The following is a 25,797-nucleotide window of genomic DNA, read 5'->3' as shown; positions in this document are numbered from 1 at the left end:
TGAGCTGACCAGTGACCAGAGGACAAGACGCCCTTGCCCTCAATGTCACTTTCCATTGAAATGTATGACATGAAGGAAATTGAATGACCTGATCTTCACATGGTTATTTTAGAGGTGCACATTATACAAGTCCAGAAAAAAAAGATGTGTGAATACATACCTGTGACATAGGACAACGGGGCTTGTGATAATCCACAAATTCTGAAAATATAAATCTTGGTCGACCCTAGGATAGATAGTAAAATCAAACTGTAATATTCTTGGTAGGCTATTTGAGCAGAAAAATTAATGCTTTTTGAAAGGATACAGACACCCAACCCCACCCCCACACAGTCCAAAAATAACCATATAATTGAATAGCTGAATCTTTTCATAGTAAATTAATTTCATATTCAAATTTTTGTAAAGAGCCGGTTGATGTCCCTGAAAACCCACCTGTTGTTTGATGGCACAGTCCCCTAGGTCTACCTCTAGTTTCAAAAGGTCAATCTCCACAGACTCATCTGCATCATTATCATTACTTATGTTCATGTCCATGTTGACGCAATTTTTCTGCCAAGGATAAAAATTACAATTTCATACAATGTCAAGAATATTTACAAAGCGACATAAAAATCACCATTAGATGTGAGAATTGCTTAAGCCAATAAATCATCAGAGTTGCCATCCTCCTTCGGCCCCATTTCAGCAGTACCATTGTCCCATTTCCGGAGTTTTTCCGGAGTAAATTAAATGCAATTGACGCAAAAGCGACATAAAATGTAGAAGAAAAAAGAAAAAAAAGGACAATTTAAATCAAACTCTTATAATCATGTCTTTACATTATTTGAACAGCATTATGAAAATAATTTTATCTATGTGTTTGGGTCCTTCTACGTGCGTTTTACAGTAATTCCATCATGTGTCACGCTGAAGTTGCACATGCATATTGTGTAATGTGCAAATGTCGGTCCTTTTGGAGGCTTCAACATGGGATATTTCGTCGAACCAATAAACTTCTGCGACTGTCTGGGTTTCTTATTAGAAGTTTCAACCAAATTGCCATCCATTTTGTGCTTAACCCAAACAGGCATATTGATGAGAATTATCAGTGCTGTGTACGCCTACTTCCCTTTAGATTCTAAAGGGAAGTAGGCGTACACAGCACTGATAATTCTCATCAATATGCCTGTTTGGGTCTCAAACTTGCGGCCCGCGGGCCAACTGCGGCCCGCGGGACGATAATTTGCGGCCCCCGTCTTAATATGAAAGATCGATTTTTTTTTTTTTTAATTTTTTTTTTTTTTTTTTTTACCCCTTTCCCCATGATGGCGCCGTTTAAGTAGCAGCCAGTGGCAGTAGCTCTGTCCACTCATGTTTTTCTTGTTTTACAGCATGTTTTACATGAAAAATTAGAGGGAACATTGACATGCACCTGCTTGTGGCAGGTGTGATACTGGTGTGCCGATAGCGAGCAATGATGATGTCGTGACCGGATGATTCGCCTAAAGACGTTTCGCCGACGGACGTTTGACAGACGGACAGGTCGTACTAGTATTTGTTAGTTTAATGATTAAATACAAATACTAGTATTTGTATTTAATCATTAAACGCTGTTTTCAGCTGGATTTGACCGAATTTGAGAGCATTTTGAGCCGTTTGGCGAATGAACGTCTATAGACGTTTTTTTTGCCTCCATCGCGATAGTAATTGTACTATGAGACATGCTGAGGAGTACGAAAAATACCAGGGAGATGAGAGAGCCAACCAGGTTGCCAGTCTTAAAACACGTCTTCTGAGGCAACAGGATCTCTTCAAGAAGGCTACGAAAGACAGTAACCACAGACATCACAGACACTGCCCAGCTCGCAATATATGTCCGTGGTGTTGATGACAATTTTGAAGTAATGGAGGAGTTGCTCACAGTAATTCCAATGCATGGCCAGACCACCGCTAAGGAAATATTTCACCAGCTGTGTGATGCCATTGAGAATGCCGGTTTGCCATGGAAGAGCTTTGTTGGAATAACAACCGATGGAGCCCCATCAATGACAGGGAGGAAGAATGGACTGGTAGCAGTTGTTAAAAAAAAACTGGAAGAGGAGGGTGTTGAGGAGGCCATAGCTCTGCACTGCATTATCCATCAGCAGGCCCTTTGCAGCAGATGCCTGAAGTTTGACAACGTGATGTCTGTCGTTGTGAAATGCATCAACCAAATCAGATCCAGGGGCTTAAAGTACAGAAGGTTCCGTGCTTTTTTAGAGGAAATTGAGTCAGAATATGGGGATGTGCTCTACTTCATTGAGGTACGTTGGCTCAGCAGGGGAAACGTGTTGAGATTTTTTTAGTTTAGAGCAGAAGTAAAAGACTTCATGGAGATAGACGGGGTTGCTGTTCCTGTGCTCAGTGATCCCAAATGGCTCATGGACTTGGCTTTTCTTGTTGATATCACACATAAGCTTAATGTACTGAACAAGAAGCTACAAGGCCAGGGGCAACTTGTCAGTGCTGCCTATGACAACGTGAGAGCATTCTGCACTAAACTTGTGTTATGGAAAGCCCAGCTCTCTCAGACAAACCTTTGCCATTTCCCAGCATGCAAGGCTCTCGTGGATGCAGGCACACCATTCAGTGGTGAGAAGTATGTTGAGGCCATTTCGAAGCTACAGGAGGAATTTGATCACAGATTTGCAGACTTCAAGACACACAAAGCCACATTTCAATTTTTTGCGGACCCCTTCTCCTTTGATGTGCAAGATGCCCCTCCTGAGCTTCAAATGGAGCTCATTGACCTGCAGTGCAACTCTGCACTCAAAGCCAAGTTCAGGGAGGTGAGTGGAGAAGCAGACAAGCTTGGGCAATTTTTGAGAGAGTTGACCCCCAGCTTCCCTGAACTTTCCCGAAGGTTCAAGCGGACCATGTGCCTTTTTGGGAGCACATACTTGTGTGAGAAGCTCTTCTCCACCTTGAACTTCAATAAGTCCAAGTACAGGTCCAGACTTACTGATGAGCATCTTCAAGCTCTACTGAGGGTCTCCACTGCTTCCTCCCTCAAGCCAAATGTGACTATGTGAGAAGAAGCGCTGCCAGGTCTCTAGCAGCAAGGAGTAGGCAAGACAAGCCGTGTTCAGAATATTTCATGTTCAATGTTCCATTCAAGTTCAGAAAGTTAAAGGTTAAAGAGCTGTTAATACAGACATTTGAAACGGAATAAAAATAATTCATTTTCTCTACTTAGCCAGCCAGTGTATATCTACTGTATGGTCATTAGTATTATTTGGTTTTATATTACTGATTGATTTATTTTTTATTCATCTTTAAGTTAATTTATTTAATTCATTATTTTTTGTTAAAAAATAAAGATATTTGATAACGTTGGAAAGTTTTATCAGTGCTTTTCTTGTGGAAATCCTGATGCGGCCCAGTCTCACTCAGACTCGGCCTCTAGCGGCCCCCAGGTAAATTGAGTTCGAGACCCCTGCTTTAGAACCACCGGAAAGGATACGATTAGTTTCAAAACAAAACAGTGGTGGTTTAGTCAGCCTTAATAATACTTACTTCATTTATGAAAATTGGGCATTTAAATTTGAAATTTGGTACTTTTCCAAAATGGTTGCTTCAAAAAAAAAAAAATCAGTAACATTTTTTTTTTTGTTTTTGTTTTTTTCCCCAGAGTTTAGGGAGTTTGTCTGGAGTCCCGGAGTTTGCATTACTTGTTCGGGTAAACTACGGAAATTCCAGAGAAGTTGATAACTCTGGATCATTCTACAACAGGATATCAATACAAAATAAAACCAGTTAAAGCCATCCCTGATTAAAAAGATCAGTCTGCGGCGGGTGATCAACACAAACCAAAAGATCATCAACTGCCCTCTGCCTACCCTGTCCAACATCCATGAATCACAGTGCCTTAGAAGGGCAGAGGGCATGATAAAAGACAATACGCATCCCGTCTTCCAACACTTCAACCTGCTGCCCTCTGGAAGGGGCTACAGAGCCATAACAGCTGAGACAAACTGACTCAAGGACAGTTTCTTCCCAAGACCTGTCACTCAACTTGAGTTCTGTACTTAGGACCTGATAAGTCTTATTACTACTACTTATTTATTATGTTGATCACTTATTGTGTCTATTACTATTTACTGATTATTTATCATTACTATATATTGCGCACTACGTGGTGCATATTCATTGTCATTCATTTTCTAAACCGCTTCATCTTCATTAGGATCGCGGGGGGTGCTGGAGCCTATCCCAGTTGACTCCGAGCCAGAGGCGGGGGACACCCTGAATTGGTGGCCAGCCGATCGCAGGTCACGAGGATATGGACGACCATGCACACTCACACCCACACCTAGGGGCAATTTAGAGTGTCCAATCAGCCTACCATGCATGTTTTTGGAATGTGGGAGGAAACCGGAGTACCCGGAGGAAATCCACGCAGGCCCGCGGAGAACATGCAAACTCCACACAGGTGGACGTGACCTGGATTTGAACCCAGGACCACAGACCAGTGAGGCCGACGCGCTAACCACTCGTCCCACTGGGCCGCCCCATATAAACAGCTTAACCATGAAATCTGACTCCATGAATCCTGATGGCACTGCCAACAGAGAGCATATAAAGTTTAAAAAGACCAGGCTTAAAAACGAACTCTGGGCCACACCAAAATTAAATGTATCATGAAACAGGAGTACAAGTAAATTATTTGTTAACAAATAGTGTGGTCTCTGTATCAAAGGGTCGTACTAACGTACTAATCCAGTTAAACCAACAATGTAAATTTGTTGAAATCTCATGGGTGGTTTAAAAACATTAAAAGGTCTGCCTTAATAGGTCTTGTCTTTTTCTTTAATGATCACTGGCATCCCAGATGAAATGGATTGCACGTCAGACAGCGGAAGTGAACAGGCTACAGTGGTATTGGAGCACAACCATCTGATGCCAACGTTTAACTCATTGACTTCAATTGACAACGTTAGATACCAAATTCCTTGTAACTGGGAAAGTTCAAAGGGATTTGGAATGTATCATTGTCAATGGTATGGGATGAGCTAACTCAGCCCTTTTAAAATAATGGCGCCGTTGAGAATTTATTTCACTTACCTGGAAGAGATACTGGACAATGTGACTAACAGGGTAGCAAGGAGCATTGTGAGAACGTGTCTCCTGTGTGATGGGCTTGGCTAGGACGTGAGTGATGGAGACATGAGTGGGAGGGGGATCGCTGTATACTATGGCAGCACCAGCTTCCAAGACCCTGGGAAAATTTAAAGCAAAATAAAGCTTCAAAAATAGATTCCACGTGTCTTTGTAGTATCTGCATGTTTTATATATATACAACCGTTTGAACATGACTGAAAAGGCAGCATCTTGGATGATCAGAAGCACACTCCAGCCTTGGAACGCTCCGGTAATTGCCCCACTGGTCACCTTCTCTCGCCAGTCTCTGACAGTATGGCAATCCATGACATGTGCAGGAATGGACACCTCATAAGGTCCCTCTGGGAGCCAAGAACCATTGCTAACACTGTCCACGACGTAATTTGGAGTCACAATCCACTTTCCTGGTAGGAGGAGGCATTATCATAGCGTGAATACAAACTGAAAATTGAAATACAAAATGAAACTAGAGTGAAAGTAAATATTTCTCCATTCTCAGACAAGTTTTATCAGGTTGAATTCATTCTTTGAGATGAATTCATGCTTTTTGTAAAGTTTGCGTGGTGTAAAACATTCCCGGTTAGTGTAATATATACAAGAAGGAAAACTGAAGTGGAACATGATAAACTGTGAGGTGAAAATAGCTATTCTGAAGATTGTCACATTATTGTTTTTATTCTGCATTAGCATTCAATGGTTACAAATTACAATAATGTATAAGGGAGAATGGTTTTCTTCACACATCACAAGAAATGTAGCATTCTTACTGCCAACTTGCTTTGCACAACTTATATATTATATGCAGAATGTTTATGATGACCAACCAACCTGCAGCACAGGAGGCTAAAAATTTCTCACTGTACAAAAGATGAGGGATTATTAAATGAGTGCAATTGCTCCTGTACATCTGAAAGAAAATGCAGAAATACTATTAAAATTGATTTTTACACGTGTCGAAAGAGCATTACTTACGGAACCCCCGGCATATTTTCCATTCAAATGTTTAATTCCGCAGAGCAAATCTCTCTTGTTGACATATTTTTTTATCCCTGAGATTTGGAACACTGGAGGGCAGCTCTCCATCCCAAACTCTGAAAAATGATAACACACACAATCACGCAGGTCATCATCTACATATTGAACACTGTCAAATTGTCACCAATCTGAGCCTAAAGGGACAACAGTCATAATTTATTGGCCAATTTGTCTCATAGTCGTTCAATCAAAGCAAGCAAGCAAACAAAAACGATGTATACATAGTAGTAAATGGAATTTGCACGCTAAAATACCTAAAAGGGTTAATTTTCATATCGATTTTCAAAAGCTTGTTTTTCATTAAAAGTTAGAGATGCAGTAATATACTTTTATACTTTGAAAAAGTAAACAATTAAAACATTTATTTACAACATCCTGTATGAATCACCTTACACCTCTGGGGTCCTGGGTTCAAATCCAGGTGGGTCCACCTGTGTGGAATTTGCATGTACCCGGAGGAAACCCACGCAGGCCCGCGGAGAACATGCACACTCCACACAGGTGGACGTGACCTGGATTTGAACCCAGGACCCCCGAGCTGTGAGGCCGATGCGCTAACCACTAGCACCGCCCGTGATCTACATTTCACAAATGTTAATTTGGGATACTCACATTATACAGAACACATTTTAAGCAAATGATACACTGTGCTCGCTTGTACAGATTGACGAAAAACATTAAACCGTTACTCCAGGTTTGCAGTTCCCGCCGAATGTTCAGTTAATAGACAAGGTACACCAACTTCGGACACTAAAACATTTATCTTACGTGTATCGTACGGCGTTTCACCGAATAAATTTCACGTTTCATTTACTACTTTCTTGCATAGGAAGAGAAAATGCTTCCTTAATCATAATCAGGTTCTCCGGATGTATCCAGAAGGATCCACGGTGCATATATTTGTAGGGGAGTCATCAAACATGGATCTGTTGTCGTTAGTTTCCATTTGAATTTTCACGTGCTTTTGATGTAACAGCTAAATATTACAAGTTAATCTCGTCGGGCTCATGCCTCCGAAATCAAAGCAGAGTGTGAAACACATTTTCTCGTCATGTTAAACCCTCTCCACCCCACCAGTTCGTATTATGAGCGCCTCCATTAAGCGGATGTTTTCAGACAACTAGATCCGGGTTGTTGTCACGGACGCATAAATGTCGGAAATTAACAAAAATAGACGAGCGGGATCTAATTCTCCTTGAATATCCAGTATCGTTGTTCTTTCTATTCCTTAGCAAATAATTTTTATAACAAACAATAATTTATCTAACGACTGACTTCTTTAAATCCACTATATAGAGTTATGGTTGCTTATGACAAGGGTTCGCATCTTTTCTGTATAACATAATCGCACACATGCGCTTCACTGATTTATTTTCTCCCTAAAATGGTTGAACATAATATTGCTTGTATGTCACAGTTTGGATTCAAAGTTCATCAATAAGGGTTCATAAAGGACGTTTTGAGGTAAGAATTCTTCCTCAAATAATATCAGCAATGTAACAACAAATACAATTAAGAGCTGGTCAGTTGTTATCAAGCATGTTTTGAAAGGTCTCGCACTAATTGTTGGACTAGCTTGTTTGAAAAAAAAGATCTTCCGAAAAGATTGTATTTTTTTTATTTGTACACAAATTCTTAACGATATTAACGACAGCCATGTAAAATTTTTATTACAACCAAAACATCTTAGTCTTTTATTTAATGTATTATATCTGAATGCCATTGACAGCAATAGACGTCCAAAACATTTAAACTGCGAGGCGAAGAGATGCAGATGACTTATTATCTTGTCAGTAATTACAAAATTAATCTTGCACAATGTAATGCAGGGTTAGGGTCTATTCATGGTGTCGTTTGACGGGCCAATATGTTTTAACTTGGTTTACACAGAATCAATTGACTAACCGAGAACAAGTGGATCAGTAAATTAATTGACAACCCTTTTGATTATCGATAAATTATTTAGAGACATTGTTGACCATAATATTGTCCAAATCCTCATTTTAAGCATCATAATAAAAACCATCTCTTGTATATTTATTTCTGGTGGGCTGGTGGCTGGCTGAGTGCTTAGCGTGTCAGCCTTATGGGGTCCTGGGTTCAAATCCAGGAGGACCGATCCTCCTGTGTGGAGTTTGCATGTTTTCCCATGGCCTGCGTGGGTTTTCTCTGGGTACTCCGGTTTTCTCCCATATTCAAAAAATATGTGCTGTAGGCTGATTGAACACTCTAAATTGTCCCTAGGTATGAGTGTGAGCGTGAATGGTTGTCCATCTCCTCGTGCTCTGCGATTGACTGGCCACCAATTCAGGGTGACCCTGCCTCATGCACGAAGCCAGCTGGGATAGGCTCCAGCACTCCCCGCGACCCTAGTGAGGATAAAGCGGTTCAGAAAATGAATGAATGAATAAAAATCTTAACTTAAAATTTAAAAAAGGGGAGGTGGGCTGTAACTATTTTTTTCTTTTATGTTATCCTCAATCTTTCTGCAGAAACATAATTTAAATTTTCTTTTAGCAAGAAACATTTAGTACCCATCCCATATAATTTACTTTTGAGGGTCGCACAAAACAATGTGGTTGGCTGGACTTATGCTCATATGCTCAACTGTTTATCCAAATGTTTGTTGCTGATGTATCACTCAATACAATTGAATAATCATGCTTTTACTTTCTTCCACTAATGGTGTCTCCTTCATTTTCAGGGTAAATGGCGCCAATTCTTTAGTGGTGCAAAACATTTAACTTGTTCTAGGAGTATGTTAAACCAGGGTGAAAAAAAGCAACTTAATACATACAACCCCATGGGCTAGCATGAAACAGATCTAAGTATTATTGTGTTGATCTCATGTACACCTGTTTAATTTACGCTGTTGTATTACAGCTGTTTTAGGTACGCCTTTTAAAACAATGTTGACATTGGCTCGACATGCTTTAAGTGGCTTTAAAGTGGCAGCCTGGGGGATGCACTGCTAAATATTTCAGCACAAACTCATTCCTGCAAATGGGCTTGTGCATTAGCCAGGCTGTGGTGCAAGAAAGAGAGATGGGATGATGGTTTTTGTATCACATGTGTGTTTGTTGGTCCATGCTCTAATAGCTGTTGAGTTGATGTGTCAGGCAGGGAAGTGTGGGCTTCAGTTGTCCCAGTAGCAGCACTGGGAAACACACTGGGGCACCTTCAACATCTGCTTTGTAAGGAGTTAATGATACCAAGAAGACAGGTGCATGTTTTTAAGTGCTCTACTAATGAGACCCTGTGTTCTGTCGAGACTAACAGGACACTTCATTAGGTACGCATGTATGATAATATGCCCAATACAGGTGCTTTATATATTTTTGAAAAAAGTTCCATCTAAAATTTTATGTCTTTTTAATGTCTTTCACCTGTGTTAACCAATAAGCTTACTTGCGGCTGCTTGGGCTGATGTTCACAGTTTTTTCCTCGGTGTGTTTGTTTTTATTTCCCTGCTTTCTGTCAGTCTTTGTTAGTCCTTTGTTCTCTGTACCAGTGTTGTCTAATCTCACGTCTTTTTTGCCTGTTTTCTTTTTCAATTTTTGCATATTTGAGTTTCATTTGTGGCTTTTTGGTTTCTAATAAAGAATGAAATAATATTCACATTTAATGCTATACAGTCTATCACACACATCAGTTGTGTGGCTATTTTTTGGGGTGAGGAAGTCTTATACCAGTGTGAGGATGGATTTCCTAAGAAGAGGGAGGCGATGAACCCCGCTCCCACTTTGTACTTGTAATCATCCGCCAGTGGTTGCCATCCATCCTTGTCCCAGCTCTGGATTTTGTCTGTTAAATGCAGATTCCTTTAGTTATGGGTCCATTTAATTGAGGTTTTACGGTCACTAATATCCAATTCAGACTATATCATTAATGTACTGGATTTCCTTATCCTTAAGCAATAGCTGCTTGCCTGGGCCTTTTGGGCGCTGGTGCAGACGCATGATGATGACAGAGACAAGAAGAGAAGGCAAAACAATAAAAGACAAGCTTAACTGGTGGTGCTGTCATTGTGGGGGAAAATAATATTTGTCCACTTGGACAGGCCTCCCTTTGTGCAGGCTAAATGAATGTTGAGCTTCCTGTCTGCCTTGTCAGGAAGAGTGGCATCGAGTGTGAGCAGCAGCGAGGAAGCTGTGTGTAGTATGGCGAGCTTTTTGCCGTTTGACAGGGATTATTAAAATCAGAGCACATGACGACGGACCGAGCGGCAGGCAGAGTGTGAGAGAGCCAAATTGACACAGACACTCTCCATTACCTTCCACTTGACTCTGCTTAATAACAATGTTGATATGAGAACCAGTGATGCTACACAGGTGGGGGATTGGCTTTTTAGCAGGAACGTTAAGCACCGCAGGGATGAGGGGGTTGTTGTCCTCAACGCTAGCACAGGCATGAGGATATGGGCTGTTTATTTAAGGGTTCAACTGAAGAGCATCTCATTATTTTGGGTGTTGTGTTTAACTCACTCTAGTGTCAATGGGTGGAAAAATAAGTAATACATTCTAATAAAGGTTCATCCGGCTCAAAAGGATCTTATTTGGGCAGGGATAACCTTCCATTTGTTTCAGATGCAATTGATTTTCGAAGCTCTTAAATGACTCTGGTCTGCCCATGTCTTGTATGATTGGAAATAAGTGTTTTTTGAAAGGCATCCACGATGTAGCACACTCCACGGCTTGCCAAGCTACGCAGTTGATTTACTCCTGAGAGCCTTCGCATATGTCTTTGACAACCTTTTGCGGTATAACCGAGGCATGCATTGCTGATTACATATATCTTTTGTTTATGTCTGTAAAATAGAATGGAATGGCCAGAAGAATTTCCCCAAGACCATGCCTTTGTTGAGCTGTTGGTCCCTGCAATTTCCAGTGAACTGGACTTTGAGCAGCTCATCAAAGACACAGAAGAAAAATTGAAACTCAACGGCAACTGGTCAGTAATACATCGTTGGATTACCCGTTATTAGTCAATTCTTGGTCACTTAAATGAAATGAGAATGTGCCCCAAAATGCAATGTCCATATGGACTCCAGGCCTCTATGGGCAGTAGGCAGGGATACCCTGAATTGTTGTTATTCTACCAATAATACACTATAAGCTGATTATTAATGAAAATAATTGCAGAATTAACTAATTAAAATGAACAAAACAACTCCAATCAGCCTACCTGCATGTTTTTTGAATGTGGGAGGAAACCGGAGTACCCTGAGGAAAGCCATGGAGGCCCCTGGAGAACATGCAAACCCCACACAGATGGACATGACCTGGATTTGAACCCAGGACCCCAGAGCTGTGAGGCCGACGCGCTAACCACCCACTCCACCGGACCGCCCAAGCACTAATGCAATACATATAATTCAATTAACAATAATAGACATCTATCGTTATAAAAAACAAAAATATAAAACAAGCAAAACAAACCCATTGTAGCTGCATTGATTTGGACTAATTCGGGACAATAGGCAATCCAGTGGTTATATTAGTTCCCTATAAAAGGTTAATAGCTAGAATGTATCTTTTTGAATTCACAAATAACTGCGGTTTATGGAGAAGTACTGCCCTTGCCCATCTATCAATTGCTATTACTTAAAGACCTAAAAACAGACATCATCTAGATATGCATGTGTTATCTACTCCTTTGTGAACGACCTGAATATTTAGCAAAGATAAACAACTGTCTTTGTTAGTCTGTTAAGCCCGAGATAGTGATTCCAGTGCTAAAGCATTAGATGTACTGTCTTTTTCATATATGCAAGCGTGTTGTATTGTCTTTTTATTCTTTGGTGTTGGGCCAGAAGATTCGAAGAAACAAATTGGCATCTTTTGTGGTTAACATTCATGCTCATCGCATTCAAGATATAAAATATTTTTTTTTCTTTGGCACTGGAATGCAAAGCTTTTTAACACTGAAATTGTTATGTCTGACAGAATGACACAATTGTATTGAATTGTTCACAATAAGGACAAGGCTAAACAGCTGTTCATCACATGGAATGTGGAAAATGGTTCATCTGGTCTATTATTCTCACTAGTTACAACAATAGATGCATCTCATATTTGAAGTGCATTATACTAACACAAAACCAACCAAAGCAAGGTCACAAGTTCAGTTGATTGCTTGGATTTATTTTTATGTCTATCAATTCATTCCAACCTGTTGAATGCATCTTGCATCTCTAACTTTATCTACTACTTTTACTTTTGAAAGTACACTATACAAGTAGCCGTGCGGCTGAGTGGTTAGCACGTCGGCCTCACAGTGGGGGACCTCGTTTCAAATCCAGGTTTGTCCACCTGTGTGGAGTTTGCACGTTCTCTCCGGGCCTGTGTGGGTTCTCTCCGGGTACTCCGGTTTCCTCCCACATTCCAAAGACATGCATGTAGGCTGATTGGACACTCTAAATTGCCCCTAGGTATGTGTGTGAGTGCGAATGGTTGTTTGTCTCCTTGTGCCCTGCGATTGGCTGGCCACCAATTCAAAGTGTCCCCCGGCCTCTGGGCCAAAGTCAGGTGGGTTAGGCTCCAGCATCCCCCGCGACCCTAGTGAGGATAAAGCGGTTCAGAAAATGAGATGAGGCTATACAAGTTAGTTATGGAAGTAAATCTCCAAAACTCCAATTTCTTTTTTAGTATCAACATTCATTCGTTCGTTCGCTCTCTCGCTCATTCCCTCGATCACTCACTCACTCAATCACTCAATCAATCAGTCATTCACCCGCTCACCTGCTATTTTCAGTTTGAATTTTGATGCTGAAAAAAATGTTCTTGAAGATTCAAAATCTAATTCCGGGGGGGGCCAGATTTATTTACATACTTGGTTCTTCTCTACTTTCTGTTTTGGTGGTTTTGCTGACTTCAATTTTAGTTTATACAAGACAAATTAGAAAGGTACAGATGGTTCTTCATAGATTCCAAGTTGGGTTGGCATTATTCAGTGGGGAAAAAAATCACTGCATCCTTAAGTACATGTAACTCATTGGTGGCAATTTAAGGCGATAGACATGCAATTCATTTTAACTGGGAAGGCATGCGCCAAATTATCTGTTGTCGTCAATGACACTGAAACATGACAATTCACTGTATTCCTACTTTGAACACTGCTAATAAAGATTGTGTGCTCTTATATGACAAATTCCTTTTTTGCCTCTATGTCTGAGGCAATACTCATAAATTACAGAGGGATGAAAAAATATAATTTTAAACAATTAAGCTTCAACAGGTTACAGAGAATAGAGATCGAAATATTAGTCAATGGTTGCACAAATTGCACAAATGGATTGATTAAAAAAATGCACGGGGATACCAAAAGGATAAATCTATATTTCAGGTCTTTTATCGTTTGAGGCGTCATGGGTGTGAGGACAGATGATGAAGGACGGGCTAAATGTAGCAAGTGAACAAAGACTCACTCTGGCACCTTAATGTCTCGATTTTTCTCACCCTCCCTCTCTCTTTCTTTCCTTACCCCTTCTAAATGGGAACATAATAATTGAAGATTCCACATCTTGAAACGAAAACCCTTGGGTAGGTAATTCAAGGCTTATTACTGAAGGCCGGACCATTTTTCTGCTTTCTAAGCATTAAAGGGTTATTTTGTGTTCCTGCAGATGGGCAAGGGATAACCATTATGAGAACAAAGCATCTAGATAATGGAGAATGGGGCTAAAAATAAGGCAATCCTTTGCACGCAATAGGGGTCCACTGGTCAGCATCTTTGTCAGGCTGCTTGCTTCATGTCAGACTCTTTCCTGGATAACATTTTTGCTTCAACTAGGGTGGGCTGAATCACATCCACTGCCACCTAATTGGCTTATCGGTAGTTGGGATAAATTACGGAAGTGTAGGGGAGGCACGGATATCTGGAAGAAAGTGAAAACAGCTAGGTTGCCCATGTGAAGGCCTCCAACCTGATTACTAGTGACTGTCTCGCTCTAAGTTCTCAAATTTCCCAAATCTGCACAAGAGCTGCTACCCTAATTGAAGGAGATTAAGATAGGCTGACAACGGGGCTGGTTCAATACAAGTGAAATGCTGTAATGCATTAGTTTTCATCAGATAGGACTGTGTGTGGCTTTGTGGGGGTGTGGCGGCTAATTAATTTTTTAGCAACGGCCAAGAAAATTCCGGTAAGTTAAAGTGCCCCTTTTTGCTTGCCTGCCACTCTCAAATTGCAACATTGTGTTGGGAAGTATCATGTGCTTCTCATAGTTAGTGTTTCCCCATTGTGTGCTAGCTAAAGATTTTTTGTCTTCTGGCTGTTGTGTTCACAGACCAGTCTTATCGGTTCTCAGGTGGCCTCGAAGGCTGAGAGGTGAGGGCACTAAGTGGGCTCAGGACAGTCCACTCAGAGATATGGTTTCAATGTGTTCATTTAAGCTCAGTTGCTCCTATTCCCGTTACAGAATGGCATCCTTTGATTAAGGCAATATGTAGCTCTTTTGGCAGTGACTGGAGTTGGGGCTAAGTATTTGAAAATGATCTTGGTATGGCCCCATCCACACCCTCCCACTCCTTGTAGAGAAGCAGTGGAGAGCAGAGCGCGACAGATAGCACCACAGCAGCCCACCCACACTAAATTAATTCTGACAAGGAACTTAAGATAACGTCAAAGCGCTGACTAATCATGGGATTGGGTTTCTGTAAATCAGGGAGCTGTGAAATGTGCCATCATATCTAATAAAAGACCTCCCTCCTCACTGCCTTTCTATTGCATTGGTGTTTAGGGTTGGGGGTTAAGGAAGACAGTGGCAGGAGTGGTGTATGTGTTAACTGTCGAGCAAGGCCGGTGTGAAAAACAATTATATTGCTCTTAAACAGAGTAAGGGCAAGGAGATGACCAACCTGTTCGTCAAGAGGCCAAAAGAATCAATTTTCCTTTCCCCCGTGGGATCTTTTGTCAAGTTCAGCTTCCGCCTTGTTGCCATCACGTGTGATTGTCATCCTTACCGGAACAGTTGAATAGTTTTATTTACTGCCGCTACTTTGTTTTGGTCCTATTTTTTCATACCTTCCTCTTTCTTACATTCCCTTTATGTCCCCTTTCCGAGTGTCTGAGCTTCTACCAAGGGAAGTTGTGGGGATGAGAGCTAATCCGACAAAGTTGATTAGGCTTCAGGTAGCTTTCTCACCAGCGATACAAAGGTCACAACATTGTGGAGAGCTGGATGGACTTCCTGACACAAACTATCCACATTGAGTAGATAACTTACAGCTTGTCTGTAAAGGAGGGGTAATCGAAATGTTCCAATGCATTGAAGAAATGAGGGTCGAGCAGAAAGAAAGTACAGAAAATTGTATAGCTAAGAACTGAAAATGTGTCAAATAGAAAAGTCAGATGCATTTAATAGATGAAACTGTTGAATGTTACTCAACAAAGTTTCTATGACCAGACATAAAAGCTATTTTTTTAAGTGGCAGCATAGTTGAAGAGTGGTTGCCTCACAGTTCTGAGATTGAGGGTTGAATTCCTTGTGGCTTCCTGTGTGAAGTTTACATGTTCTGCCCGTGCTTGTGTGGGTTTTCTCTGGGTATTCTAGTCTCCTCCCACATCTCCAAAAACAAAAACTGGTTGAACACTAAATTGTCCATAGGTGTGATACTGGTTGTTTGTCTCATTATGGCCTGTGATTGGCTGACAACCAATGCATTGCATATGTTGTATGTTGGCTGAGAGGTCTCAGGCAAATATAGAGTATAAACTTGTAACATATATATAAACTCACTACAGTAGAGGTGTGGGGGTCGATCTTGCTGTTAGGTTTATGTTCTTTTGGTGTTTATTTGTATTTTTCCCTGTATGTGAATTGCCTATTGATTTCACCTGTTTTTGCTTGCCCTTGCTGTCTCTCCTTATTCGTTGCCTCTTGTGCCACCCACCGGTTTCTGATAGACTTGTCAATCCATCTCTGTCTATTTAAATCAAGGCTCTCAAAACGATTCCGCAAAGGGCCTCAGTGGGTCCTGGTCTTTGTTTCAACCGATCCAGTGTCGAGAGTTTAACCAATGAGGGGTCTTCTAAAATAAGTAGCACCTGGCTGCTATCAACTGATTACACTTGCAAAAAGTGTCTGCTTGTTCGGTTTGAATGAAAACCTGCACACCCTGCAGTCCTTTGTGGACCGGTTTGAGACTGCTGATTTAAACCTTTTGTCAGTGTCTGCGTCTGGTCGGATGAATTTGTCTGCATTTGTTATGCCCACGTCCAATCTTCCTTATGCTCCTTGTGTTTTCCCTAAGTAAATTTGGTTTTGCTTTGTTGTTACTTTGTTACTTATCCCATATTTATTGTATTAAGGTTTATTTTTAGTGAAGTAAATGATGTTATTAACAGTACACATATGTCAAGACCACCCCTTCCTATGTTGCCTGCTTCCCTGCCTTTGGGCCCATTCCTCCGCTCTCTCAACCTGCCCGTTAAACACTTGCCATGTGATTGATCCCTGTTCAGAATAAGACTAGTCATCAAAGCTGAGTAATAACACTTAACTCGGTTACATTAATTTAAGTTTTGATTGAAAGAATATTTCTAAGAATTGTTTTACTATGCCATATTTATTACCTTTAACTGGATAGAATTTGAAGAAGAAACATTACTTTTACCCCAAATTTATACCAGGAACAGCTGTGACGCATCTGCAACTTCACCACGAAAATTTCTCTGAGCAATCAAGCTCTACCGTTTGCCAATGTCTGCGGTAATCAGGCAGAGGAAATCACAAGTGCTCTCATGAGTGTGCAAATTCAGGCTCAAACACACGATAACGTGCGAAACTTCTACAGAAATGTGCCAGTGGTCAGTACATCCCATTGTGACTACTTCGTCAGGCACTTGTGAATAAACGATGGTTAAGAGCAACCTTTGTCTTTTGTTGTTTTACCACGAAACAAAAAATAACATTTACATTATTTAAGTTTTGTTAATTTATCTTTTTTCAGCATTAGTACATTCATGCTCATGAAAAAAGGAAATCAATATTTGATCTGTTCATAAAAATATAAAGTTGTCAAAGTTATCGTTCACAGCAGCGCTTTATTTCAAAAGTAAACTGGAAGTTTTACATTTTATTAGTGTTAAACTTTCTTTGCATCGCGGTTATTGTGTCAACTTCATGGGGTCAGACCATCCAGAAGATGGAGACTTCAGTGTCAAGCCTACGAATACATCCAGAACCTCATAGACCTTTCACAGGAGGAGAAATTTGTCAGTGTTTTGAACGGCAAGCTGTTGTAAGGTCAATCTAAACACAACTCAGGAAAGGAATCGAGACAATACTACATTGCAAAACTAATGTTTATTAACAAATGGAGCATGCCAAAAAAACGCCAGTATCAAAAGTCACAACAAAAGCACGACGTAGTCGGCGAGTACAACTAAGGATGCAAAGTACAAGATAACACAAAATACAAACGTCCAACTTGTAGGAGATCTCAGAAGATTGGCGGGCAAACACGGCAGCAAGCAAGGGCAAGGCAGGCAATACTCCGACAATCCGCTAGTAGTGGCAGGCATTCTTAAATACCGGATCCACCAATTTGCTGCAGGTGTGTTGCACAGCCCCGCCCCGCCTCCTTGGCTTAATCAGCTGCTGAAAATAAATGAGTCACCTCAGGCTGCAGAACATGACAGTCAGATTGAATAGTAAGCTTGAGAATACCTCCGGCGTTGAGAACACAGCCAAACTGCAAGCTTTATAATCTAGACTTTACTCCGCTCTATTGCTGATTTAAATCTCTCTTCCAGTGTTAATTTAATTTCATAGGAGGAAATATGTTGAGAAAAAAACAACAACCTTTCTTGAAAGAAAATCAGATGGTGTAAGCATTTACTCATTACTTGAGTATTTTTTTCACTGAATATATTTTATTCTTGTACTTGATGACGTCTGAATTGAGTAACATTTTTAGCTACTCTACCCAACTCTGGTAGTCATCCAGTTATGATTGTTTCATGGTGGTAGCTGATTATGTTGTCATCCAGAAGAGATTGTTGTTGGTCTGACGTTAGCCCCTAATATTAGATGGAATGGTCTATTTGCAGTGGAAATGGTTACGTTGCCAGACAAATCTTCATTGTTCTATTGAAAGTATTACTATTGAAGCATATATGGGAAACAGAAAAAAAGTAATTTCAACTTTAAGTGACATGTAAGAATCTCAGGCTAGCAAGCTAGAAGTCGTCAAACTGTCTTTAGTCCTGTTTTTAAACTCATAACAAAATCATAATTATTTAACATGTACTGCCAATAAAGACAATATTCTACTCTATTCATGAACTTCAGCAAGTTAGTTATAAGTGCGCTACAGATGGGAAGCTGTTTTGAACCTGCTGTCTATTTAAAGCCCTGGTGTAGAGCCCAGAACGTAGCCAATAAACAAATATCAGCTTCTGTGCTAAAGTTTTTGGAGAACAATGCATTAGGCAGAGATGTAACCAGTGCATTTCTAAAATATTTATTTTAATCCTGCATGCAAAGTTCTTATTCTATGATAGTTATATCAATAATCCTACATGGCCGAACACATTATAATCGATACATGCATTTTGAGGAATGTGATTTTTATTTCCCCTTCTTCACCGTGACGGACCGAGGCAGAGTCTGCATCACTCCAGACGCTGCACCGGTCCGCCAGTCTCTTGTTCCATTCTTTCCTCATTCGTGAACAAGACCCCAAGATACTTAAACTCCTCCACTTTGGGAATGGCCGGTGCTCGAGAAGGGAAATCCAATGTCTGCATGTCCGCTCCGCTCCCCCCGGCTTTGGCCGTTATATGTCTGCCTAGAGAGCTCTATTTTTGGATAAGGCCAACGGCGTTCACCTGGTGACCGCGAAAGGAAATCCAATGTCCGCTTCGCTCCCCTGCGCCATCTGGCCGTTATATGTTCGCCCTGAGACCTCTAAGGCTGGGGGTGTCTGCCCGGTGCTCGCCCTTAATTTCATTCTTCTTAGGCACTGAGATGAGTGACGGTCCCTTGTCTCCAGCCTGCGAGTTTCAGCATGAATTTTGACATTTTTATATAAATTTTATATAAAATACATTGATAAAGTAAAACCGCGTAGTCATTAAGGATGACATGCAATACTATAGAATCACTCGATGAAAAATCATTAGAGGTCTTTGAAAGAAAACCATTGTCATTCCATGTCTGTAACAACTTTTTTTTTAAATGATTGAGTTTAGATCATATTTAAATTTGTAAAATGACTTGTCTAATGTACAAGGTGTTACATAGGGTTTTCAACACCTCCCATGTCAGAAAAGGACTCAAGACCAGGGCCTCCTCTTGAGGGGAATGTGAGGTCCCACTTAAGAAAACAGCCTTTGGACAAAATGCTCTAAATGCTCTTTTTGTAAAGGCCAGTAAGATCTGGAACAGTCTTCCACTTGCAATCAGGGAGTGTCCCACATTACAAACCTGCAAAATTCACCTTTAACAGTGGATTAAAGTGGTTCATAAATGTGCACCGTCCCTCATCATCATCATGTCCCAGATGCTGAGATTCTCAACATACCTGTAAGGGAGAGTCCGGACATTTTGCACAGGAAACACATTTCATTCTCTTGTATTTGGAATGTTATTCTTTCGGTCACAATCCACAGCTTGTGACCATAGATGACGGTAGGGACGTAGATCGACCGGTAAATAGAAAGCTTCGCCTTTCGGCTCCGCTCCTTCTTTACCACAATGAACCGATGAAGTCCACATCACTGCAAATGTCGCACCAATCTGCCTGTCGATCTCCTGTTCCATTTTTGCCTCACTCGTGAATAAGACTCCAAGATACTTAAACTCCTCCACCTGGAGAAGGACCTGATCCCCGACCCGGAGAGGGCATGCCACCTTTTTCCAGCTGAGGACCATGCTCTCAATTTAGAGTTGGGGATTCCCATCCCGACCACTTCACACTCAGTTGCAAATTGTTCTAGTGAGAGTTGGAGATAATGGCCTGATACGGTCTCAGGGGTTCAGTGGAGCCTCTGCCACATTGGTCAAGACACATGACTCATCATGTCTATTCACGATAACATGCTCCGTTCGACAATTACTTGCTACAGATGATCACCTGACATTGCTTGGCCAACCATTGCTGCGAGGAATTTATATATCTTGAATTTGAAAAAATTAAACATATTTTTATTCACACTAAAGTAGGGTTCGATGAATGCGCATATGAAATTGGTGGGGTTCGGAGAAATTCGCATATGAAACTGGTGGAGTTCGGTAGCTTCAACAAGGTTAAGAACCATTGGTCTAGATATTCTGTCCGTAAAAGTTATGAACAGAATCAGTGACATAGAGCAGCCCAGGTGGAGTCCAACCACCACTGGAAACGTATCCGACTTACTGCCAGCTATGCAGACCAGCCACTGGTCATACATGGACCGGACACCAAATATCAGGGGTTTTCCTACACCATACTCCTGGAGTACCCTCAACAAGACTCTCCAGAGAACATGGTCAAACACCTTCTCCAAGTCCAAAGAGCATATGTATACTGGTTGGGTGAACTCCCTTTACCCACAATGAACCCTGTTAAGGGTATCAAGCTGATCCAGTCTTCCACGGCCAGGAGAAAAAACACACTGTTCCTAGTGAATCCGAGATTTGAACTCCCGGCAGACCCTCTTCTCCAGTATCCCTGAAGAAACCTTCCCAGGGAGGCTGAGGAGTGTGATTTCCCTATAATTGGAACACACCCTCTGGTCCTCCTTTTTAAAAAGGGGAACCCCCACCCTGGTCTGCCAATCCAGATCCACTGTCCCCGATGTCCACAAGATTTTGCAGAGGCATGCCAACCAAACCAACTCCACAACATCCATAGATTTTCGAAACTCCAGACTCATCTCATACACCCCCGGGGTCTTGCCACCGAGGACCTTTTAAACTACCTCAGTCACTTCAACCATAGATATCAGAAAATCCGCCTCAGAGTCCTCAGGCTGTGCTTCCTCTTGGGAAAGCATGTTGTCGAGTTGAGGAGGTCGTCAAAGTATTCGGCTTACTGATTCACAACATCGAGAGTCGAGGTCAGGAGCGCCCCATCCCACTATCCTCTGTTTTGGTGGTGCACCACTCTCCCGCTATGTCACGCAATGTGATTCATGCACAACCATAAATTGAATCATAATAAAATGATAACACCAACTTGATCCAAACTGCTATTTACAAAGAATACACAATCAGGCCTGTTTTTAACATGGTTTAGCATGAGGAAGTGATCATTAAACTGGCAACATTGATTCTCCCGCACAGACGTTTGGACCAGTCTATAACATTTTATTCCCATGCAATTTTCTCTCTCGGAAATGAAAGTGTGTCAGCTTGTTCACTTATTTAATGTGTTGTCATTGTAAGACATCTGGATGTGTTAATGGCTCAGGATCAGGCAGAAGGCAGTTTATAGACCCACAGTTGGGGTATGAGCGATCTGATTGGGAAATGAGCCTGTTCCACGTGACTCTCACAGTGACACACACTAAGACACATAGGTGGATTAAAAAGATTCATGCTTTTTGTGAATTACATTATCACCATATACTAGGCTTTATTTATTAGACTTTTAGTGTTAATTATTCAGCATGAAAACAAACAAAAAATATGCGCTAACAAATACGGTGGAAAAAATTGAATTGGGGGATGCTGGTTGAACAATATTTCTGTCCAAAGTCATGACAATAGAAATTATTCAATCTATGGTCTGGTATCCTTTGAAGTTTCATGTATTTAGTGTACTGGTTATTATATAATATGCTGATTAACATGACTAAATGTTATGTATTAAAACTAAATTAATTAAAAAATCTTGAGACACACTAGTGTATTGTGAAAGTAATTTAGTATTCCATGTTCTAAACTACTCTTTTTAAGTTATTCATTCATTTTCCATGCCACTTTTCCCCGTAAAATTCACAGGTATGGTGGACGCAATCCCAGTTTACTCTTTGCAGTAGGCATGGTACATGCCGAATTGGTTGCCAGTCAATCGTAATGCACAATGAAGCAAACAACCATTCACATGCATCCTCATACCTATGGACAAGTTGAAGTGTCTCATCAGCCTACATGCATGTTTTTTGGATGTATGCACAGGGAGAACATCCTTGAGCTAAGAACCATGTGGTGAACATTCTCACCACATTTCCACCATGATCATGATACCCTTTTTGTTTACATTAAAAAAATAAATATATTCTGAACCGCTTTATCCTTACTAGGGCCTTTGTCGGATTGTCTGCTTTGTTTGTACCATACCATGTTTATAATTTGCTCGTTACCCCATGTCTCTCATATCAGGTTTGATTTTGTTATTTGATGTCTAAGTCCTTGTTATTTTCTGAAGAACCCTGCCTCAGTTATTAATGTTTTGTCAGACCACTCCATGTCCTTGTCCCTGTGATTGCTTCCCTGCATTTGGGTCCAACCACCACGTTGCTCGCTCGATGTCACCAAAGACGTAACAAAATGTGTGAAGTAGGCCGCAACGTTACCGGGACAATTTCAAAATAAAATAATGGATACATGAAAAGCATTTTTGTTGGGGGGATTTTGTAACTTGGATCGTATGTTGGAACGGTCATTTGCATATTCTAGAGTTTTGTAACCTGAAAATTTCATACCTAGATTCATTCGTAAGTGATGAGCCAACTGAATTCCCCCCACCTCTCCCTTTTGTTATACTATACCGTAAGCAAAAAAAGAAAGAGAAAGGGCAAAACATGTTTCAAAGATAGAGGGAACTCGTTGGCTGCCATTGCAGACGCAATAAAGGCAATGAAGGCTTTTGATTTGATTTGATAGAAGACATTGCATCAATGACATGGATACCTAAGCATTCGAATCCAAACTTTCCAGGTTTAATGAATTCAGTGTTTGATAACTAGTTAACAGACCTTGTTAAAAGAGTAACCCCTAAACAATTGCTTAGCATACACACACAGTTATAGCATATCACTTGCTGCATTTAATCCGCCTTCTATTTTATCGTATGATAGAGATAGCGTTTGATGCGCTGTTAGTTCATGTTGAAGATGGTGTCCATGTGTTGGTGTTACTTTCAAGTACTCGGAGTGCACAATAATATCCTAGTAGTAGTTGTTTTACAGATACTCAGCTGTAAATTTTGGCAGACACACTTTGGTTGTCAGAAAGATTTAATGCCAATAAAAAAGCAACATGCATCAATTGCATATCTATCTTATTGCAGAAATTTATTCGAATATGTGCTGTTTCTACTATAATGGATAGATTTACTGTCTGTCTATAAATGATGCTGTCTTTGCCCATTCAGTTATGGAATTTATTGGTGTCCCTCAGTATTGAACAGCATCTGCAGGAACTTCAGGCCAAAATGGGAGATTCTTGTACAGGAGATCATCCACCAAGCCCAACAGAATTCCAGGAGTGGTTCAATCTCAAAATGGTCAACGATGTGAGCCCTGTTAGTGCAGGACATCAGGAGCTAATGTCCTTCTTCACTTCTTTGGTAATTACAGCACTGACAATGAGTAGTATTTTTTTTGCTCTATTTTTAGTGTTTTTAGTATACTGTAGTAAAAATCCACATTTTGAGATATTTCAGTCTAAACATGAAAGTCATGAAAACAACTTTGGATTCCCTGAATATATTTATCATTTTGTTTTAGTAATTTTACTGTTTTTTTTTTTTTATAGCAAAATTACCTGAGATCAACAGACGAAGGAAGAGAGGATGCAACACTGCACTTATTAGTCAACCTCTCTTCCCAAAGTGGTGTTTGCTTCCCTTGTACTCCATCTTTCTCCACCCCTTATTTTCATCAACTCCTTGCTTCTTCCTTTGCCATGATACATACTATCAAAGATGACTCTTCATCGGAGGTGAAACATATTTAAAGATAAAATAAATAATCTACATTTCCATTAATAATAATACTATTTTTTAAATAAATTGTATTAATGTTTTTTCTTTGATTTTTTTTGGTTAAGATCCAAGTAGCATGGGATGATGTCCGTCTTCAGCTTCGCTGTTATATTTTGAAGCAACTCTCTTCTGGAAGTGGCAGAATTTCTTCCTTGTCCACCACTCAACGAGTCCACTGCCTACAGCAACTGTGCTTCTTGTACCCTGAGTGTGAAGTACTCACTCATTACCAGGTAACTGTCATTTGAAACATTCATTTAGGAGCCTTCACTCATGAGGTTTTGTGACAAATTATTGAAATTAATCTGCTCTAAAGCAGGGGTGACAAACTCATTTTTGTCACAGGTTTCATCAGGGGTGGGCCAACTATTCCACAAAAGGCCGTACTGGGTGTAGGTTTCCGTTCCAACCCATCAAGAGGACACCTATACAGCAATGTTGTGTCTTACAAGTGCGATCAATGAATTGCACTCAAGTGCTTCTTGTTTCTGCAGAAACCTCATTGGTTAAGCTGTCTGGGGTGGGTCAGTTGGACCAAATCCTGCTCCCACAGCAGCCTTTGAGAACCTGTTTGCCCACCTCTGGGTTATAGCGTAGTGATTTTCTCCAGCTGGCTATTGTGTCTTCCATTTAGGTTTTCAAATTAATTTATTGTAACATTTATTTGAAATGTTTTTGAAAAGAGAGAAGAAGTCTCTGATTGCGTTTACTCTGAAACTTTCTTTTTGGACTACGGAAACTATTTAAATTCATGTTTAGCACAAAAAAAACATGAAGGCGATTCATGATTTATTTTCACTGGCCACACAAATTATTGGACACAACCATGGTTAATATACAAGGCTTTTGCAGTGTTCTGAATAACTATACATAGCTCTTTTGTTATTTTTCACAACCAGGGACTTAGAGGCCAAGCTACACTTGCTCTTCTGCACTCTGCCATGTGCTCCAATCCACCTGGCATAAGCAGCTTTGACAGAGTGACTATGGCCTTCCGCTCTGTGATCCCAACTCTCACTCAGACCCTTAGAGAAGACCTCCAAGCCCTTCCCAGTGTATTCGAGCCAAATGTTATCTTGGCCTTCCTAAATGCATCCTATCTCCGCCCCGTGGCTACTGAATTGTCCTCACTGATGGACAAAGAATGTGAAACAGCCCTGAGAGACAACACTATAATCAGCAGCAGGATGAAAAAGTATTCTTCCAAATCTCGAGCAACAGTCGGTAAGTGTTGTTTTATTCCTTCCTTAATACTTTATTAACACTTTTTTCTGTTTCCATTATTTGCTTCCTGTTTTGGAGTTGCTTTTACCATCATTGTTAACCTTTAAAGTTTTTTCATCCTCTGTCGTGTCTTTCCATCACGTTCCAGCTGTCGTGTGTGAGGGCCTGAGCCAGGATCCTTCAAACTGATTGTCAGTAACTATTCCCATTGTAATTACTTTCCTCCTTCCAATTTTAGTCAGTCTCCTCTGTTCGCTTAGAACAAGAATAGTGCAAGCTTTAAGGTCAAAGCCTCTTTGACTTAGACATCTTCTAAACACTTGAAATTCCTATCTAAATCATTGGCTGGCGTTAAGTGCCCATGGCCAATTTCAGCCAGCAAGAAAATGTTGCGGCCCCCTCCTTGATATTTAAGCTCCCTTTGTACGGCCTTTTTAAAGATCAAACATAACAAAATAGCATGGCTCTGACTAGTGTC

General features: G+C 40.7%; 2 protein-coding genes across 9 annotated transcripts in view; one reads left to right on the top strand and one right to left on the bottom strand.

Annotated features, from left to right (window-relative positions):
- Positions 1 to 7,276, bottom strand: part of slf1 (SMC5/6 complex localization factor 1) — a 30,658-nt gene extending 23,382 nt beyond the window's left edge. Inside the window, exons 1-7 of one of the 2 annotated variants that reach the window (XM_077599830.1) lie at positions 6,790 to 7,276; positions 6,115 to 6,233; positions 5,971 to 6,049; positions 5,324 to 5,546; positions 5,086 to 5,239; positions 436 to 552; positions 161 to 226 (exon numbers count right to left, since the gene is read on the bottom strand). In XM_077599830.1, coding sequence (XP_077455956.1) covers positions 161 to 226; positions 436 to 552; positions 5,086 to 5,239; positions 5,324 to 5,546; positions 5,971 to 6,049; positions 6,115 to 6,225 — 750 coding nt within the window. In that variant the 5' untranslated portion in view covers positions 6,226 to 6,233; positions 6,790 to 7,276. The remainder of the gene's footprint in view (positions 1 to 160; positions 227 to 435; positions 553 to 5,085; positions 5,240 to 5,323; positions 5,547 to 5,970; positions 6,050 to 6,114; positions 6,234 to 6,789) is intronic. The other variant, XM_077599831.1, reaches the window with a different exon arrangement.
- A 42-nt stretch (positions 7,277 to 7,318) lies between these two features.
- kiaa0825 (KIAA0825 ortholog) overlaps positions 7,319 to 25,797 on the top strand; it is a 132,270-nt gene continuing 113,791 nt past the window's right edge. For 5 of the 7 annotated variants that reach the window (XR_013300230.1, XM_077600190.1, XM_077600195.1 and 2 more), the window contains exons 1-6: positions 7,319 to 7,641; positions 10,996 to 11,127; positions 23,510 to 23,678; positions 23,867 to 24,052; positions 24,161 to 24,328; positions 24,995 to 25,319. Coding sequence is in view for 6 of the 7 variants with exons in the window: in XM_077600190.1 (XP_077456316.1) it covers positions 10,997 to 11,127; positions 23,510 to 23,678; positions 23,867 to 24,052; positions 24,161 to 24,328; positions 24,995 to 25,319 (979 nt within the window). In the remaining variant the exon portion in view is untranslated. Of the gene's footprint in view, positions 7,642 to 10,995; positions 11,128 to 17,844; positions 18,009 to 23,483; positions 23,679 to 23,866; positions 24,053 to 24,160; positions 24,329 to 24,994; positions 25,320 to 25,797 lie in introns of those variants that run through there. The other 2 variants (XM_077600191.1, XM_077600196.1) reach the window with 2 other exon arrangements.

This window comes from Stigmatopora argus, chromosome 5 (genome assembly GCF_051989625.1).
Source record: "Stigmatopora argus isolate UIUO_Sarg chromosome 5, RoL_Sarg_1.0, whole genome shotgun sequence".
Lineage (NCBI taxonomy): Eukaryota > Metazoa > Chordata > Actinopteri > Syngnathiformes > Syngnathidae > Stigmatopora > Stigmatopora argus.
The sequence above is the reverse complement of the archived record's forward strand: the minus strand, read 5'-3'. Positions and strand labels throughout refer to the sequence as shown.